This window comes from Astyanax mexicanus, chromosome 14, assembly GCF_023375975.1.
Source record: "Astyanax mexicanus isolate ESR-SI-001 chromosome 14, AstMex3_surface, whole genome shotgun sequence".
Taxonomy (NCBI): Eukaryota; Metazoa; Chordata; class Actinopteri; order Characiformes; family Acestrorhamphidae; genus Astyanax; species Astyanax mexicanus.
The window spans coordinates 33,508,715-33,528,718 of record NC_064421.1 but is presented as its reverse complement, the minus strand read 5'-3'; the positions used below and the strand labels follow the sequence as shown (position 1 = coordinate 33,528,718).

Sequence of the window (20,004 nt, the reverse complement as noted above, 5' to 3'; positions counted from 1 at the left end):
TCCCGCTCATAGTTGCAGCGCTTTAAACCGCTGGACCACTCAATGCCCATGTTATTGCACCACATTAACAGGAAGTATTGAAGGGGACGTATTATATCACATTATTGTGTGCTTTTGTGTTTCTGCTTAGATCTCGACTGCCACTATCTATAAAACACTCCAACCTCAAAAAAACAATCCATCCACCCCTTTTCTCTGAATCAGTTGAGAATACACTATTTTTTCTAATTATTGTGACATAATAAAAAACAAATGGCAGCACTCGGAGAACTACCTGAAGGAACTGTGTGTATAAACAGTGTTTTTAATAAACTATTTATGAACTTTCAAAGTTAACACTGCCTCCTTTTAAATATCAGGGCCCTCAGAATTCTGTAAGTAAAGTGTTAAGCTACTTTGAGCTTAAAATGTTAAAATAAAGACTATAGATATATTTACATGCACAGTGCAATGCCCCTATTACTAGAATTGATTGTAAGCCTGTTGGGAGCATTGCCTAAAAGCTCTGGATTTCTGAATGCTGTGGGTGAAAGCAGGTGGGCTCTTCTATTTCTATTTTCAATTTGTACTCCTAATCATGTTTCACTACAACCCATTGTACAAGTCCATTCACATCCACCTTTGTTTTAGATTAGAATTAATTCAATTAAGAACATCATTCTTGCTAATGTGTGTATTTATCAAATGTGTATTTATCAAACATTTTTGTACCAAAAATAACACTGCACAATAAGACAAAGCTGTGCAAAATAAAATAACTTTAAATAGAATGACTTTAAAGTGCTACCTGTGTTTAAAATACTGTATACATTAAAAAGTAAGAACCATGTAAGGCAAATTAACTGCAAAATGTGTTATTTTTCAATATGCGAAAAATGTTCTTGCCTTGAGGCTTCCCGAAGCTCTCCTATTGGTTGCTGACATTTTTCACGTCACTATTTGCGTTAGCCAATTCTCAAGGCTTGCGATAATATTAAACACAGTTGATTTTATCGGAATGCAGGACGAAAAATAAATAAAATAACTGACTAAAACTTTCAATCCCAACAGCCTTACACCGAGCGATCGAGATGACGCGATTGCAACTCGACTTTAACAAGACTCTTGTAATTTTATCCTGATTCTGGAAATGTGTCTGCGACAGTGAAAACGCTTGAAAATTGTTAGGTGTAAGGTCTGCATTAGTTAAAGCGGACTATCTTTGCTTTCATCAAGAAGACACGCTCCCGAGAGAGGGTGCTTTTCATGGTGGGGGTGCTGAATTCGGCACAACATGGGCAAGCCCACTGAGCAGTAAGTAATGGCGTAAGCGTGCTTGGGCACGGATTGTTAAAGCGCAGTGTGAGTGCAGGCCAGTGGGGGATTGGGGAGGAGTGAGCAGAACCGTGCTCCAATACAATTCAACCAAACCGTGCCTAGTTGTGAGTACACCCTAAGAGAAGAAAAAGTAAAAACAGGCGAAACAGATGGTAAAAGACTGAAGAGCAATTTTCTGAGAGGCTCTTAGGTCATTATTTTTTTGTAAGTAGCTTTAAAAACTGAGCTCCCAATTACCAACTGCTTAGGCAGGAATTAGAGACCGAGCTCTGACCAAACTATTTTCAGTGTATGGCTTTTTTATGTTTTTAAAGATGTGTTGATCTTTAAATAAAGAGAACGGAGAACGCCGAATCAGAATCTGTCCTAACTAAAATGAAGTCGATGAGAGAAGAGAGGGGATCAAGAACAGGACCAAGGTGGCAAAAGGGGAAATGAAGACGAAAGATCAATTAGAGAGCGAGCAACCTCGCCCCACGTACATCGCAGAGCTAATTAGAGAAAGCAATGAAACGGGGTCAAACAGAGCTGCGCGTGATTAAAAGGGCTCCAGATCCAGAGAAAGCATTCAGCAGCAGCATTCTGACGCCTCCCCAGAGGCCCACAAGCCCAGAAACCCTGCATCACCAAATCCCCCTGTGCTGTTTAGAGCAACAAACCCGAGCAGAATGCTTTCCTTCAACTTAATTGCCCTGAATTAAGACGCCTCGCTTCTCTGGAAAAGATTAATATGTTGTTTGTTCGCGTGTTCACAACCCCCCGCCCCCGCCCCCCTATTTTGATTGTCGCCGCTACGTTTTCCTTCATCACGCAGAGAGAGGTGATTCAGTGAAGGTTTTTCCGATGGCGTCTGAAATGAGAGATGGGCCATAAGTGCTACTGATGTTCTCTCTGTAGGAGACAGGCATTACTTCTATGAAAATTAAAACAGAAATATCACGGCTGTGCTGTGCTGCGCTGCGCTGTCCTGGGAGAGCCATTTAGGTACGCCTGTGTAAAAAAAGAATCAAGGCCAGAACTGACGACACAGCATCTGACAACAGGACGATAAAATAAACGACTCGTATTACAAGCCGACAGCAGCTGGAGCATTAAACAGCCCGAGAAAGTGTTTGTACAGCTATTGAAATGTTCCTGTTTGTTTATTTGAGCTTGGCTAGACACATCAAGCCAGTACTGATGCAGGTATGCGCCACTTCTTGTGGGTGAAACTCTGTGTGAAAGCTGTTGTAACACAAACACAGAGACAGATAATCCATATTTGGTTTTATCTGTATGTTCTCTTGCTATATAAGCAGCATTTTGCTGTGTTGCAGTGTGTTGCGTTGCATCAGAGCTGTGCTTCACTGTGGCTCCTGGGCTCTGTTGCGCTGTATTGCCACTGTACTGAAATACAGCTGCAATATTTTTTACTTTACTCAAAATCCATGCATCAAAATCCAGAACCCATCACTTTCTACAGTCGTATGTGAACTTGCTGAAACTCTTCGCCATATAATATCAAGACGCCAAATCATTTTATTATTGTTTAAAGCAAAATTTTGTGCAAAAGTTTGGACACCTTCCAGAGCCAGGAACTTAAAATACTTAAAAAAAATCTCCTTATGAGAAGTAACAACTTGCAAACATCTACTCTTGCAGCTCTTTTTAAGTCTTTCAATTCTCGAAGCTAAACCTTTCCCCGAGAAACCAGTACCAGTACCTGCACACTCTTGGTATTTTAATCTCAGTGCCTTCATGAGGGAGAGTCACCTGGAATAGTTTTCTCAGCATTTTGAAGGAGTTCCTGGAGGTGCTGAAAATTGATTTTACCAAATAAAAAATAAAAAATCAAGAGGAAGATGGATGAACACAAGCCATCAAACCAAGCTGAACTGCTTGAATTTTTTTGCACCAGAAGTGGCATAAAGTTATCCAAAAGCAGTGTGTAAGACTGGTGGAGGAGAACATGCCAAAACTGTGATTAAATAACAGGGTTATTCCACCAAATTGATATATTTCTGAACTCTTAAAATATGTTATGAATATGAAGCTCTGCATCTTTAAACAAAAAATCATTTTCTGCAAATAAATGCTCTGAATGACAATTTGGAATTTGGGAGAAATGTTGTCTGTAGATCATAGAATAAAACAACAATGTTCATTTTACTCAAATATATACCTATAAATCGCAAAATCAGAGAAACTGATTAAGAAACGGAAGTGGTCTCTTAATCTTTTTTTTTTTCCAGAGCTGTATTTTGAGATTTTTTAGATTCATTTTGCCGGTTTAGGTTTAAGTTCAATGCACAAAATAATGTTCAAGTCAAGGTACAATTCTAAAAAGCTTTAAATTATGTCATATCTTTTTGGGAATCGCCTTTTTTAAACAGTTTTTAAAACGTTTTTGTGACAAAGCTGTAAGTGAAGATTTTAGAAGCAGCACTGCACAGTAGAAGAGAGCACCACCATTCCTGACTAAGCTAAAGCTTCCTGCAGACTCACAGAAGTCATAAACCATAACCGGACGCGATTAGTTTCTCAGGGGGTCAAAGCATAATCTGAGACTTTAAAATGTTAATGGTGTGAAACCTTTGTAAAGGCAACACTGATAGTTTCTTGTATTTGATAATCTATGGTGGCTGCCATCAAAAAAATGACAAAATGTACGGCGTCACATCAATGTAAAAAGTCGGGGGAGCAAAAATACCAGTTGAAAAAAAGCACCGGAGGGTCGTTTGCTCCAGGCGCTGAATGAGACAGCCGGTAATTCCGATCACTAAGCTCGGGCTACTAACAGCACCAGATAGCGGGTTGTTCGAATGTTAGCCTAGCTAGGTAGCTAACTCTCCTTCTGTTCTTTTTTTCCGCCCTCCTCCGGCTCGTGGAGGTAGGAAGTCCGTCACAAACCCTGGAGATATTGGCACAGGCCAATAGCGTTTGCCGAGGAAGGCGTCCCTGACCCCGCCTCCAAACTGTCAAAACCACCCCTTTCAAATCCCGAGTACAAAAAACTCGCTCGAGCAAAAACAAAAGCCGTAGGTAATCTGCATGGCACGCGAGGAGAACTCTGAATTCGAGAGGAAAATAAACACCCGAGAGGAGAAAAATGAAGCTCGAGAGCAATATTCTGTTCAGCGCGCACACAATTCCCTTCTTTTTGCTCGCAAGCTTCACATTTATGCTCGCGAGAAGTTAATTTACAAACGCAAAATGTTAAAACACGCTGGTTAATTTTTTTCACCTGGTATTTTTGCGCCCCCGACTTTTGACATTGATGTGACGCCATAAAAACGTCTCATTTATCCATGGCTGCAAAAATGCATACAACTCGCATACAATCATCTATAAAACTGAACTGCTGGGCTGTCCACATAGAAATGACATTTTTATTAGTGTAAGTACGTAGCAAAAGTAGAATTGATCGGTTGACTCCTAAAATATTACAGCAGTCATTATTCTTAGTGGCATAGATAGACTGTTCTGGTTAGGCCTAGCTTATTGATATAATAAATGAGCACGATTTTATCGATCCGCTTACGTGTAATTTACAGTCGTTCACTACGCAGCAGCAGCGGCAGCGGGCTTTAAAGGAAGGCTGTTACAGCTGAGGTGTGCGTTATTAAAGCCGGTGGCTGGAAGGGTGAGGTGGACCGCAGTGACATCTCTCTCTGGAGAACGAGAGCGAACGGGCTTCATCTATTATTCATCCCGCAGGGTGCAGGGGAAGACTCGGAGCCATGCGCTAAAGACCAGGGGGACAGCAACCCGCTGCACTGAGACATCTGTGGAATGAATTACTAATGACTCAAACGCAGCTTGCATCACACACATACACACACTCACACACACACCCCCCAACTTCTTTCTTTCTGTCTCATACTCTTTCACTACAACTTGAACAATAAAAAAAATTATAACTGTATTATAAGGTGCACTATTAATTATTTTTTTTATACATAAGACAAACAGGTGCATTTTAAGAGACACTATAAGGAACTTCTAATTCAGAAGGTCTCATCTTTGGGTAGTGGAGGGGGGGGGTAGCTAACTAAGTTAAATAAAGCTAAGCTAAGTAAACAAAACTCTAATAAAAAATACTTTCTTTTACATTTAAATGAGCACTGGATGTTAATCTACACAGATTTCTCTCCTGAAAACTCTTTACTTGGGTGAGAAAAAGCACTTCCATTTATTTATAGTAAGCTTAGATTCCTGAATTTCTCCAGCATTAGTGGCTAATCCCATTCATATGTGTCTTGTTTTAACACGATAAACGCAGCCTACAATCTGATATACTCACCAATGAACATCAAAAGAGCTAGCGCTGTGATTAGCAGCTTATTTAATGCTGCTCCAGCAGTGCTAGCCTGGGTTAGCAGCAGGCTACAGGCAGATGATACTCACCTCTAAACGGCTAAAGAGCTAGCGCTCAGTGTGGTTAGTGGGTAATGTTAGTGCTGTTCCAGCAGCGCTAACCCGCTAGACCACTCGGAGCCCCCATTACTTTTATACTTTCAATAGTTTTGAAACCGTACTTTTATACTTTTACTTCAGTACAAAACTTGAGCTGATACTTCTACACTTTTTAACTTCTACAGACGTATTTTAAACTCTAGTGTCTATATCATATCTCTAAATGGGAATACTTTTGACACCTATGTTTTACGATACTTAATGTTCCTTATTGACCAACCAGATTCTGTCATCTCTTCTCTTTTCATGGGGTTGATTCAGTTTACATGGAAAATGGATTTAATCATTGGTACACTGTTTTTAAGACGCTTTTTAAAAAACAAAAAAAAAATGTTAGGTATATACTTATGAATGGGGCTTTTTTTTATGTTTCCTTCTTTCCACATGGGAACACACACAAAAAAAAAAGCCCAGGCGCCCCCCCTCACCTCAACATCTTTGTACTTGTCCCTCAGGTCCATGAGTCGGTGGTACGCTCGGATAGCCTCTGAGAATTCGCCCACATCGATACACACAGCAATGAAGTTCTCCCAGATCTGCCAGCGCTCAAAGTTGCACCTCAGGGCCTCCTGCAGTGTGCGGAAGGCCTTCTCCCTGTCAGAGACACAACAGAGAATCTCAGCATCAGACATGAAGCCAAACGTCCATCAACTCCCTGTTCTCTGAGTTTACAAAGAGAAGACTCTGGTGTATTATCACTGCAGCGCACGGCCTTGTAGCCTTCAAGTTTAGTGGAGCAGCAACAAGTACAGTTCCTCAAGACACACACACACACACTCACTCACTCAGACCCTCTGTTCTGAGTGGTGCCCAGCTGACTGAGCAGCATTAACTAGGTTTTAATAGAAGATTCCAGAGTCTCATCTTAGGGATGAGTGCACAGGCCTGATTGGCCGAGGGACCTAGGGGAAGGGAGGTTTCCCACAAGCCCTTAGCTGCACACTGTTCCACCGGGCTGCCAGGAAGACCCTCTTGCTTCGCAGAAAATCAGCACAGCCGCCAGTCATCACAGAACTTGAACGTCCTAATTGACTTTTAACTCGCATATCTGGTTAACGCTGGAGCGTATGCAGGGGCAGAGGGGTGCCGGTTCATTCAAGTCATTCCTGCTAAAATTGAAAACCAAGCAGGCTTGAGAGCGCAAAACTACAGGAAAAAGCCCAGAAACATCACATTCATCAGACCAGCCACACCTGAATAGGAGCGTATCTGCAGTGTGAACGATGAGGCAACTTCAGAGGGAGATAAGTGGTCTGTTATACTCATTTTCACACCATCATACATGCCCACATAAGGGGAAAGAAAAGCAATACTGCTGACTTGACAAAAAAATGGGTTCAGGATTCATACACTTTTTTTAATGATTTTGTTTCTTTTTTTTTTTCCCATTTTCTCCCCAATTTACACGGCCAATTACCCGGCCAAGCGCAGCGGCTTGGTTCCGATACATCAGCTCACAGACGCCCTGTGCTGATCAACATCACCCTAGGAGTTCGAACCTGCAACTTACCGCTCATAGTGGCAGCGTTTTAGACCGCTGGACCACTCGGCACCACCCACACACCAATGAATTCCCATGACTTTTCCATGCCTTCAAGACAAATTTTCACGACCATACGATTGTTAAACATCAGTGCAGACTTGGACAATAAAACCAAAAATCAACTAAAACTATAATCAAATTTGATTATAGTAGGCCTAAAATGAACCTGACACTCAATAATCTTTAACAATAAAATGAGAGTTCAGTTGAGTAGGACTAAATTACTGGCTCAAAATTGATTTTCTCCATTGATAAACTGAAACACAAAGATTTGTAGACCAAATTTCCATGACTTTTCCAAAACTTTCTGGGTATTTTTATTTTTCCAAAACTTATCCAGGCCTGGAAATTACTATTTTAAAATTCCATGACTTTTCCAGGTTTTTCATGACCGTATAAACCCTGAGGGTTACTATGGGCAACCACGAAGCCTGGGTTTTAAGTATGTCCCAAACACACTTTTTTTCTTTTAAGTCTGAGTCCCGATACAATACTGCAGCCAAAATATGCACCTTTTCTTAAATAAACAAACAAACAAAAAAAATGTCACAACAATTTTGTGATAAATTGTGATTAACATAGTTAAGATCAATAGATCCCAATAGAGTTGGGAGAGGTACAGTAATAATAGTGTAGTGTGGTTTAGGCCTAGCAGACCAGATTTAGAACAGACTTTCTTACTGTGTTCTAATATCTGGCATATTCTGCTAAATCTGTGCAATTTCTGTCCCCAGGAAATTACATGTATACATGTGCACACAAAATAACTTTAAAATATATTTTATTATAAAGCAAAGTGTCTTGTACATTGACATAATTGCAAAAGTAAGATATGTAATTAAAAACATTAATAAAAACGACTTAGAACACTGAAAAAGTGCCAGTAACAGGAGTGAGTTCCAGTAACAGGAATGAGTGCCAGTAACAGGACTGTTTTTTTTTTTGGTCATAAATATCAGTTATGTTAACATGCTCTTTAAATGTCACATGAGTTGTGTAATCATCTGCACAATCTATATTATAAAATAGTACAATGATATGCTTTTTAAATGAGAATATTATAACGAGTTTAACTATTAGCTTCAATGGGGGAAATAATTGCTAGCGTAGTTGAATACATTGCTTTATTTTTTATATATTTTAATAATTTCCAGTCCATTCCTTTAAAAATGACGTGATTGGCCACGGAACGGGGACATGCCGACTGAGTATCTGTAACATCCAGACACTGAACACAAACTGACTTCAAGAACTAACTACATTAAAAACATTTATCTTTAAAGTACAGAAAAAAAAAAAAATACACAATCCTACTTACTTCTGCCTCAGTTTGATGTAGGCTGTGGAAAGATTGTTCCAGGCTTCTGAGTTCTGAAAGAACAAAATAAGAAAAACTAAATATTACAATATTGGAACAGTAAAACACATTTCATTTTACATTTAATTTAAAGATTTTTATTCCACTAGAGAGTGTACGAACTCAAGAAACACTATCACCAAAAGTACTCACTTGTCTTGAAATGTATTGGATTGACTGACCTTCATTTCATCAAGTCATTTTTTCTTTACTTAGTTGAGGTATTCTTGCCATAATTCGTATACCAACTCTACCTCTTCACAACTTTACAACTGATGATCTCAAACACATTAAGGCAAGAAATTCAAGTAATTATATCTCTTGACAAGTTCAGCACAGCTGTTAACTGAAAGCCTGAATTCCAGGTGACTCTTCCTCATATAAAGCTGACTGAGAAAATCCAACCAAGTATGTATCTAAACAATATAAAACACTAATATTATTCTGGTTTGTTTAACAACTTTTGTTTTCTAAATATTTCCATGTTTTCTTCATAGTTTAGATGAGTTTAATATTAATCTACAATGCAGAACAAAATTTTAAATAAGGTCAAAGTATACAAATATTGAAATTTGGGGCTGTTTATTCTCGCACACAGTTATAATATAACTGCATTTCAAAATGTACAGCTCAATACATCTATTGACGCTAGCTCTACTATCATGTATTTTTGTAAGCAGAGGCCAGGGAGCATGTAACTAGCAGGCCTGCTCTGATCACATGACTAAGGGTGTAAAACAGGCTCCTATTTTCATTCACGTTAAGTAGTTCAGTTCCAGACCACCTGACCTGCTAATTTAAGTCACTGTATGAACTCAGGTTCACAGGATTCTACATGTCTGAAAGCTGGTGAAACCCCTATGTGTAGAACAGCAACAGTTCAATGTAGAAGTAGACCATGTGACCGCCTTGTTCATGTGACTCACACAATTCTCCTTCTTCTTCCTATCTCTTTCTATATGCTTCCCAGTCTTAAAACTTTTGCAGCCTCCAGCAGGTTTTCTTCAAAGATTGCCTTGTATTTAACTTCATCCATCTTCCTCTCTCCAACCAGCTTCCCTGTGCTGGCTGAAGAAAAGAATCCCCACAACATGATGCTGCCACCACCATGTTTCACAGTGGGGATGGTGTGCTCAGGGTGATAAACAGTGTTCCTATTTTTCCACCACATGTAGCGTGCTTTGCATTTAGGGCAAAAAGTTTGACTCATCATTTGGTCTCATCTGACCAAAGCATCTTCTTACGTCTTTCTTTCAACAATGGTTTTCTTCTAGTGCCACTCTTCCATAAAGGTCATATTTTTGGAGCGCATTACTTATGATAGTTGTCCTGTATACAGATTCTCCCACCAGAGCTGTGGATCTCTGCAGCTCCTTCAGAGTGACCATGGGCCTCGTGGCTGCTTCTCTGACCAGCGCTCTGCCTGTTAAATCTGTCGGTCTGGGTGCACGGTTATGTATTTTTTTTAGGTTTGTAATTGTAGAATACGTTTTTTTGTTCATTTTTGAATAATGGATTGAACAGCGTTTCTTGGATATGTCAAAACTTAACATAACCCTGCTTTAAACGTCTAACTTTGGGTCAAGTTGCATTTGATTGACATGCAACTAAATGTTAGATGAGCATCTATGAGGCATCTGTAGTGGACCATCAAAGTAAAGGGACACCCTGTTTGCTTTGTGTTTACTAAAAAATAGGCTAGCACATGAAATTCTTTGTGAAACAGCTCTGTGACAAAAACGTGTTAAATCCTCAACATAAACAAATTAGAACTAAATTTACTTACATCCGGTTCCAGTTTCACACATCTCTGGAAGGCTTTAGCTGCTCCTTCATAGCCCTCCAAAGCAAAATATGCACAGCCCAAAGAAAACCACACTCCCAACTATAAAACAGAGAGAGAAACACACCTGCATTAAAAAACGATTATTTTCACAATTACCTTAAAACCGAGATTTTAGTCTGCGTCCTTTTCAGTCACTTTATTTTAAAAAAATGCTGTTATCACAATAAATACATGTTTCTGTCTGAATCATAAATAAGGGTGGGCGATATCGCCAGAGCGGCCAAATCACACTCCCTCCAACAACCCCAAACCCCCACCCCACCTACGCCAGAGACTAATTCACAATAATTTCTATAATTTTGACAAACACAATAACACAAAAACAATATTTCGCATTATTCAGGAAAAAGTTAAGTCGCTGCACCGCATGTCATGAAAAATGACTCAAACGAGTGGGAAAATGCATGGGCATTGTTAATTAGACCAAATTTTGTACAGATATGCGACAAAAAGCACTTTTCCATTTTTTACCAAAATCATACAAATACGTCGAGACGCGGTGTGTCATTTTGGTGAAAATTTTAACCATCCATGAAACCCTGTTTTTTTCATGAAAAATGACTCAAACGAGTGGGAAAATGCATGGGCATCGTAAATTGGACCAAATTTTGCTCAAATATGCGACAAAATGCACTTTTCCATTTTTCACCAAAATCATAAAAATACGTCAGGATGCGGTATGTATGACTGCGACTGCAGTGAGGTCACTGACATTAAAAAGCAACTGTGTAATTGGCTTTATTCTACAATGATTGACATGTCCAATCTATTTTGCTTACGCCCATTGGCTCTACGGTCTGCACTAGCGGAATTCTGACGTCTGGTCTTTACAAAATGCAATTACATGAGATTTCATAGTAACAGAACATGAAACTGTCTCTTCCCACAATGTGCATTATCAAATGTTTTCATGTGTTTGCATAGTAACAAACACTTGAACCTTGGTGCTTTCAGGTGTAAAAACATCCTTAATCTGCACTGATGTAATTGGCGTCTCATGATCAAAGCAGAAGATATGTCCCCACTACTTCTTTTAGAGTCACATGATGATAACCCTGTTACTCTCACTGCTTCTTCAGAACAATACTCTACTCTAAATGCACCTAAAAGTCTCACTACATCCTCTTTCTCTTTACTTCCATCTCTCTGCCTTTTCTCTCAAACACGCAGTCTCCCTCTCTTCCCCTCTCTCCTATATTCTTCTTATCACAGCATCTCTAACTCTATCTTTTCGTCTCTCGCTGTAATCCCCTCTTTTGCGTGGAGGGCAGCGTAAGGTCTGCGTGTCCCTGAGGTGGTGCTTAGGCGCGGTGTGAAGGATCACACAGGGTTCGTTACAGTCGAGCTGGAGAATATTACACCAGCTTATTGCAGCCCGAGTCCCACGCTGCATTATGGATCTGAGAGATGAAAAAGCAAAACAGAGGAAATTATTTCCCTTTCTGTTGCCCCCCCCTGAGGCCATCTGAGGGAATCTGACACCACTCACCCCCCTCTCTTCACACTCCTCTCTTACAGGCCACACTTTTTTCTCCGAATTATCCCGTCACCCCATCTCTCTTCTCTCTCTCTCTCTCTCTCTCCTCTGGCTATCTGATAATAAGGAAGTGTGATTAATTTGTTTGTGTTTGTATTTAATATGTGTTGCTAGGTGTCTTTTAGGCAGCTGTTTCGGGAACCCAAGCGGTTGCAGCAGTAACTTCAATTAATACTGAACTGATCCAGACTATAAAGGAACACACAATGAATCAGTTTCTGAGGCTGGTAACTCTGATAACCTTATCCTGTGCAACAAAGGGAACTCGCTTATCCTTTCCTGGGGCGGTCCTGATGAGAGCCAGTTTCACCATAGCCTTTTAGATGGTCTTTGCAACTGTACTTAGTGTCATTTTAAAGTACTTAAAATGTTTCAGATTGACCCATACTTAATTTCTTAAAGTATTTTTATCTACACTTAGTTGACTAATTCTTGCCATAATATGTACCAAAAGGACAAGAAATTCAAGTAATTAACTCTTGACAAGTTCAGCACAGCTGTTAACTGAAAGCCTGAATTCTGGGTGACTCATAAACCTCATAAAGCTGACTGAGAAAATCCAGCCAAGATGTGCAAAAAGCTGTCGTCTAAGCAAGAGGTCATCTAAAAGAAGCCCCGGAGCTAAAAAAACAAAAACAAAACAAAAAACAAAACAAAACAAAACAAAAAACAAAAACATGAAATAAGACTTTTAAAATACTTTCCTAGCAAAAAGTGATAAATGCAATGACTTTTGATTTATCAAATCCCAAAGCATTTGATTAATGGGATTATTTTTTAAATTAAAAACCTAATAATCAGAAATGTGATAAAAATGATAAAAACCGTCAACAGAAAAGACTTAAGCCTTTCAGATCGGAATTATGTGCCAGTGCTACAAAAATATATAATAATAATAATAATAATAATAACAATAAAAATAATATTATAATAATGCAATAATAATATAATAATATAAATAAAAAAATTATAATAATGCTGTTTTCTGTCTGCAATGCACACAAAGGAAGACTATAAAATATATATTACCATTAAATCCAATTAACTACATTTTTTCGATTTGATATTGACATTTTTGTTTACAAGCCATCCCTAAATACTTAAACAAACATGAAAAAAAGTGTTCTAAATTACATACAATTAGTAAAAACTATCTCTCTTTGGCTTTAGTGCTGTTTTTTCCAGTGCAGTGTGCGGGGCTAAGCTATTGTTTTTTTGGCTTATAAACTTTTTCTTTGGTTCGTTTAAAGTCTATTCTGATTAAAAACAGGTGATTATTAGTGTTTTAGTTGCAACAAAACATTTGAAAAACATAAGATAATACATGATGTGTATTGTAATGGATGCAGGGTCTGAAAGGGTTAAACAGAATTTGCTAAAAAATGACAAAAAAGAGCTTGAATAGGTCCCTAATATTATTCCCATTCCTGTGCCTATCATGTGACTTCACAGGTAAATGTGTGTGTGTGTGTGTTTAGGCTGTGTTACATTAAAGTTAATTATGTTTCCAAACAAAGGACCTCTTCTCATTGCTTTTCCAGCAGCTAATGAAGCTAGCGGTGAAGCTAGGTGTTCTCGTGAAGCTAGGTGTTCTTGTGCTCGTGTGTGTGAGTGGTACCTGCATGGGATTGATGCGCAGTGAACGTTCAAAGCACTCCACACACTGCTGGAACTCTTTGTTGCGGAGGTGGAAGAGGGCTCTGGACCTCTGGGCTCGAGCGCTTCGGTGTTTGGAGAGCTCCCAGGCCTGATCGTAGTACTGCGGGTCCTTCAGCACGTCACCCAGCAGACAGAACAAAGACGGGGTTTCTTTCTTCTCCAGCTCTCGTCTCAAGATCTCCTCTGCCTGAATGAGAAAGAGATGCAATATTTAAATAAAAATGATTTCTTTTAGGGTTTCAGATAAATTACTATGAGCGGGAGGTCTCAGGTTCGAACGCCCACTCATGCAGCTTTGCAATCAAGCTGCCGGCGCTCAGAAGGAGTACAATTGGCCCTGCTCCCTCCGGGTGGGTAGATGGCGCTCTCTCCCCACATCACTCCTTGGGTGATGTCCACAGCACGGGCGTCTGTGAGTTGATGTATCAGAACCGTGTCGCTGTGCTTACCTCTAAGCGCGCTGGCAATGCTACGTCAGCAGCAGCTCGAAAAGAAGCGGTGGCTGACTTCACATGTATCGGAGGAAGCATGTGTTAGTCTTCACCCTCCTGGTGTGTTGGAGCATTACTAGTGATAGGGGAAGTCCTTATGAGTGGGTTGGGTAATTTGCCGTGTGAATTGGGGAGAAAATGGGAAAAATTAGAAATATAATTATAAAAACAAAAAAAAAAGAATAGATACTATACCCATAACTTTTTATGTACCTATAACTTGTCCCACACTCAAAAACCAACCACCCACCCACACAGCACCCAGGGGAGAAAAATAAATAAAATGGAAATAAATAGATATAGGTATGGTACCACTTTACAAAAAGGGTACAGCACCGGTCAAAAATCTGAACACACCTCTTCACATTTATGAGTTTGTTTTTTTCTTTTGATGATATTTACATTGTACATTTTATATAAAATAATATGTTTATTATATTTAGATTCTTTTAAGTAGCACATTTATCTTTGAGGACAGATCTGCACACTCTCAGTGTCTTCATGAGGTAGAGTCACCTGGAATAGTTTTCTCAGCATCTTGAAAGAGTTTCTGGAGGTGCTGAGCAAAAAAGTTTCTGTTTTTTTTTTTTCACACTGTGAAGCTCCAGCTCCTCCAAATTAAATCACCTCAAATCACCATCTCAGTTCATCAGGTTTAGGTCAGGGTATTGTAGAGGACAAATACTTGTTTAGTTTAGTGTCCTAATTCATGTCTTTAATATTAATCTACAATGTAGAAAATAAATGAAAGAATTAAGGAAAAACATTGAATAAGAGTGTGTGTTCGACCTAATAAAAAAAGTCTCAACTAATTATTAACCCACTCTAGTTAAGACATTACAAGTCATTTTAACTAAATGTCTCAACAGTTCTAAGCAATAAAGATCTGTAATGTTTAATATCTAAACTAGTGCCAATTAATAATTAGCTGAGACATTATTTAACCTTTAATATGTAAGTACATATGTACTTTCAAATAATGTGTTTTGTGGTTCTACCACAGTTAAGCATGAAGTTTGTATGCGTTTTGCCATTTAGCACAAGCTAACGCTAACGTGTGTTAGTAGTGTACACACGGCATGGCCAGCAATGGCTTATTTGCATAAAAGTGAGTCCTTAAGCAGCTCATTCTGAAACTAGCAAAACTAGCAAAAATAGAGCTGGTGGGATCCCTATATGTGAGTCAAAATTTGCTTAGTTTATTAGTTTATAGCCGTTACCAAAGACTTTAGCAAAATCATAACTAGAAAACTGCATATGCTAAAGGAAATTCCAATTTCAGGCAGTTACTAGGCTGTTGATATTTAGTTTCTAAGGGATTCCAGGTGGTTTTCATGGTCTTGCCATCTGGTTAATTTGGTGTTGAACAGTGTTTGCTAGGTGGAAGCTGTGTTATTTCATGTAGAGGTGTTAGCTAAAATGTTGAAAAGTGGTTACCAGATAGTAACCACAAGGGTTGGTATTTGGTTCTTTATCAGGAGGTTGCTATAGTACTATAGAACTGCCAAGTGGTTCATAAGGTATCCCATATATCCCAAAGTTATTGCTTTGGTGATGCTAAGTGGTTGCTATGGTGCTGCTTTGCCTTTGTTTTATTTGGTTTCTTTTAGGTGGTTGCTAAGGTACTCCCTAGCAGTCATTATAGTAACCCTGTAGTGACCACCTGAGATAATATGTTGTTTTTAGTTCGTTGGAATGGTGTTGCCACATGGTTGGTTACGATATCCAAATATTGTACATGGTTGCTGTGGTGCTCCCACAAGGTTGCAATAGTATTGCCAAATGGACATTAAATGGGTGCTATTTTGTTTCATGGTGATTGTTGGGGCATTTCACACATTTTTGTCATTTTGTTGCTTAGTGGTTGCTACAGTGTTGCAATATGGTGTCTTGGCAGTTGCTTTGGATCCTCAGGTGGTTGCTCAGGTGCAAGTGGTTGTGGTGTATCCCAAATCAATGATTTAAAACTTTTTTGCACCCATTGCAATCTTAAGCAATCTTAAGAGGTTAATGCCTCAGAAAAGAGCTCAGGGTTTATAGTGAAGGGTTAAATGCACAGGCATAATTATGATTATTTATAATTATTTGATGCTTGTTATGCCAAAGTACTCTGAAATTAAACTAGCTGCAATTAAGGCACTTTACTTTACACAGGATGTGCAAATACACGTTCAAGGTCCGCAATAAATCCCTAAGCTGGATCAGCAACTACTACTTCAAAAGCAAAGTTGCACTAAAATACGCCATGCTATTGGTTCTGCTAAGCATCCGATCACGTTTCCCGATATCCTGAACCTCTTTCCACCCCACAGCCACCGCCGCCTCGATATTACAGCTGTTACTGAATATGATTGATAAAGCAATTTGTGTCACTGAGGCCCATTTGAAACCTTGAGGAGCTGACAGATGTGTGGAGAGCGGGAAAGAGGTGCGACCACAGTAATTTCATTTTGTCCGTGAATGGCTCCAAACGCTGCTGTTCATTTTTGCAAATAGACAAAGTCTGACAACCAGGGAACAATGCTTCATCGTGAGCGGGACAATGCCACCAGGCCCAGTGACGCAAAACCGGGAGAAGTCCAAACAGGAGGCCGAATAACTCACTCTGCTAATAACAAACGAGTTCCAAAGTTCCACAGAAAAGATAAACACAGCTGAAAATCTCTGCTACAATGGGGAGGCAGACAAATGAGAGAAGTCACACTTCGGCAAGTCTTTGTCCTGCTTCTTGTTGACCTTGTTGCCGTGGCCTTGCTGGTTTCAGGAATCATGAGTGCAATTAAAACTCCTTTAAAGGTCTGCTTCCGCTAAAATCTATTTTTTCTTGTTCTTTGTGAAATACTATAGGTCTCTCTGAGTTGTGTATGCATGCTGCACATTAAACTGTTTCTCAGCCTCCAATGTCTGCAGTAGCTTGTAAAAGAAAATCCTCAGACATACAAGTTGATCAGGGAGATGTCTGGTGTTTGTCAACCAGTGAATTCATGGCATTGATACAATTTCTTCACATATCTTCAAATATCTTTACAACTAAGGCTGTATTTTTAAAAAAACATTTTGTCCTTTGTCCTCAAAGCTGTAAATTTGAGTGTGGTTGGGGGGGAGCGTTTTGGGGGGTGGGAAGGCAGGTAGGCGTTCTCTGCTGCAGTGCTGTTAGCCAATCAGAGGCGATATATTTGCTTAAATGAATATTCATGAACAAGAGCCAAATCCTGTCTTTCTTCAGAGACCTCTAATTCAATGATCTAAAGCAGGGCTAAAAATAAACACCTGAGCACTTTTTTTTCACAAAAAATGGCTCACATGGCATTCATTCATACTAGAGACTTTAAAATAAATGAAATTATTTGAATTATTAGGTTGCATGTTAAAGGAGAGATATTATGGGAAAATCGCTGTTTACAAGGTTTTGTGTTTCTTGAATTATCATTTTTAAGTGGCCTCTTATTTTTTTTTCCCAGAGCTGTATTTATCATAATGCCTTGTTCTTGCCAATACACAGCACTAGAAACACTTTGTTTAACACCCGGCATGACTGGTCATGTTTAACGATGTTCACAAAGGTAAAAATGAAATAAGTTATTCCCTCCTGCTCAATCTTTTGATAATTTGATTCACTAATAGAAATTGGATGCATGTGCATTTCTGTCACCTACTAAAAGTGATTATGACATACAGTGCCCTCCATAATTATTGGCACCCCTGGTTAAGATGTGTTCTTTAGCTTCTCATAAATTGAGTTTTGTTCAAAATAATATAGGACCACGATGGGAAAAAAGAGTAAAATACAACCTTTAACTCAAGTGAATTTATTCAGTAGGAAAAAAATCCCACATTAAGAAATAATTATTTAACATCAAATCATGTGTGCCACAATTATTAGCACCCCTGATGTTAATACTTTGTACAACCCCCTTTTGCCAACAAAACAGCACCTAATCTTCTCCTGTAATGTTTCACAAGATGGGAGAATACAGAAAGAGGGATCTTTGACCATTCCTCTTTGCACATTCTCTCTAAATCATCCAACGACCTGGGTCCTCTCCTCTTCACTCTCCTCTTCAGCTCACCCCACAGGTTTTCAATGGGGTTGAGGTCTGGGGACTGAGATGGCCATGGGAGGAGCTTGATTCTGTGTGCGGTGAACCATTTCTGTGTATTTGGCCACATGTTTAGGGTCACTATCTTGCTGAAAGACCCAGTGACGACCCATCTTCAGCTTTCGGGCAGAAGCCACCAGATTTTGTTTTAAAATGTCCTGGTATTTTAGAGCATTCATGATGCCATGCACCCTAACAAGGTTCCCAGGGCCTTTAGAAGAGAAACAGGCCCACAGCATCACTGATCCCCCGCCGTATTTCACAGTGGGCATGAGGTGCTTTTCTGCATACTCAGCTCTTGTGTTACGCCAGACCCACTTAGAGCATTTGTTGCCAAAAAGCTCTATCTTTGTTTCATCTGACCAAAGCACACGGTCCCAGTTGAAGTCATAGTACCGCTTAGCAAACTCCAAACGTTTGCGTTTATGATTGTGAGTGAGAAATGGTTTCTTCCGTGCATGCCTCCCAAACAGCTTGTTGGCATGTAGATAGCGCCGGATGGTTGTTTTGGAGACTTTGTGACCCCAAGAAGCTACCATTTGTTGCAATTCTGTAACAGTGAGCTTTGGAGAACTTTTTATTTCTCTTATCATCCTCCTCACTGTGCGTGGTGGCAAAATAAACTTGCGTCCTCGTCCAGGCTTGTTTACCACTGTTCCAGTTGTTTTAAACTTCTTAATAATTCCTCTGACAGTAGATATGGACAGGTGTAGGCGAGTAGCGATTTTCTTGTAGCCATTGCCTGACTTGTGAAGGTCAACACACATCTGCCTCACTTGAATGGTATGTTCCTTTGTCTTTCCCATGTTGAAGATAAATGGCCTCTGTGTCACGTCATATTTATACCCCAGGGAAACAGGAAGTTGTGAATTACTAATTATATGTTCCTACATACTCTGATCAACTTCGTAAACTACTGTAGAAGTGACAGAAATACTTTTATTAAATTTATTTCCTAAGAATTGTTAGGGGTGCCAATAATTGTGGAACAGGTGATTTTATGAATAATAATTATTTCTTAGTCAGGGATTTTATTTCCCCCTTAAAATTTACTTGAGTTAAAGGTTGGACTTTACTTTTTTTTCCCATCGTGGTCCTATATTATTTTGAACAAAACTCAATTTATGAGAAGCTAAAGAACACATCTTAACCAGGGGTGCCAATAATTATGGAGGGCACTGTATATGGGGCTCTGCTTTTGCTGAGGCTAGCAAAGGTCTATCTGGTGCACTCATACTCCTGTCATCTCTAATGCATGGCTGGCAAATCCACATCTTTAAACGATCTTGAATTCAGACCTGACAGCAGTTTGAGCAGGGTTTCAGTGTGCAGGTCCACCTCTTGCCAGTCGGTTTGGCTTCCGTTAAGTATTAGCCCAGTAACACTTTGCTGCAAAAACCTCTGAAGAATCCTCAAGTTACCTGAGGTCAGGATGTGGAATCTGGGCAGCAGGTCCTGTATCAAAGTAAATAGGTATTTTGTACTGGGAACAGAGCGGAGAGGCCTCCCAAACTGTTTGGACTTGGTTCAACCTGCCCCATTTTTGGTGAAACCCTCCCAGAGGAGGGAGATTAGGTTTCCCCCTTTTCTTCTGCCAATTTGGGTCGATCCACTGCATGTTCTCACTGTACAGGCTGCCAACCTGTGTAGGAGGTGTGAGGGAGTTGATCTGGGCAAGATGAGGCAGTTTTTTCCTGGC

At 39.6% G+C, this 20,004-nt stretch overlaps 1 protein-coding gene across 2 annotated transcripts in view; it reads right to left on the bottom strand.

Moving 5' to 3' along the window:
- Window positions 1-20,004, bottom strand: part of ttc27 (tetratricopeptide repeat domain 27) — a 160,840-nt gene that overhangs the window by 17,063 nt on the left and 123,773 nt on the right. For both annotated transcript variants that reach the window (XM_049464187.1, XM_049464188.1), the window contains exons 13-16: window positions 13,674-13,901; window positions 10,459-10,557; window positions 8,634-8,686; window positions 6,201-6,366 (exon numbers count right to left, since the gene is read on the bottom strand). In XM_049464187.1, coding sequence (XP_049320144.1) covers window positions 6,201-6,366; window positions 8,634-8,686; window positions 10,459-10,557; window positions 13,674-13,901 — 546 coding nt within the window. The remainder of the gene's footprint in view (window positions 1-6,200; window positions 6,367-8,633; window positions 8,687-10,458; window positions 10,558-13,673; window positions 13,902-20,004) is intronic.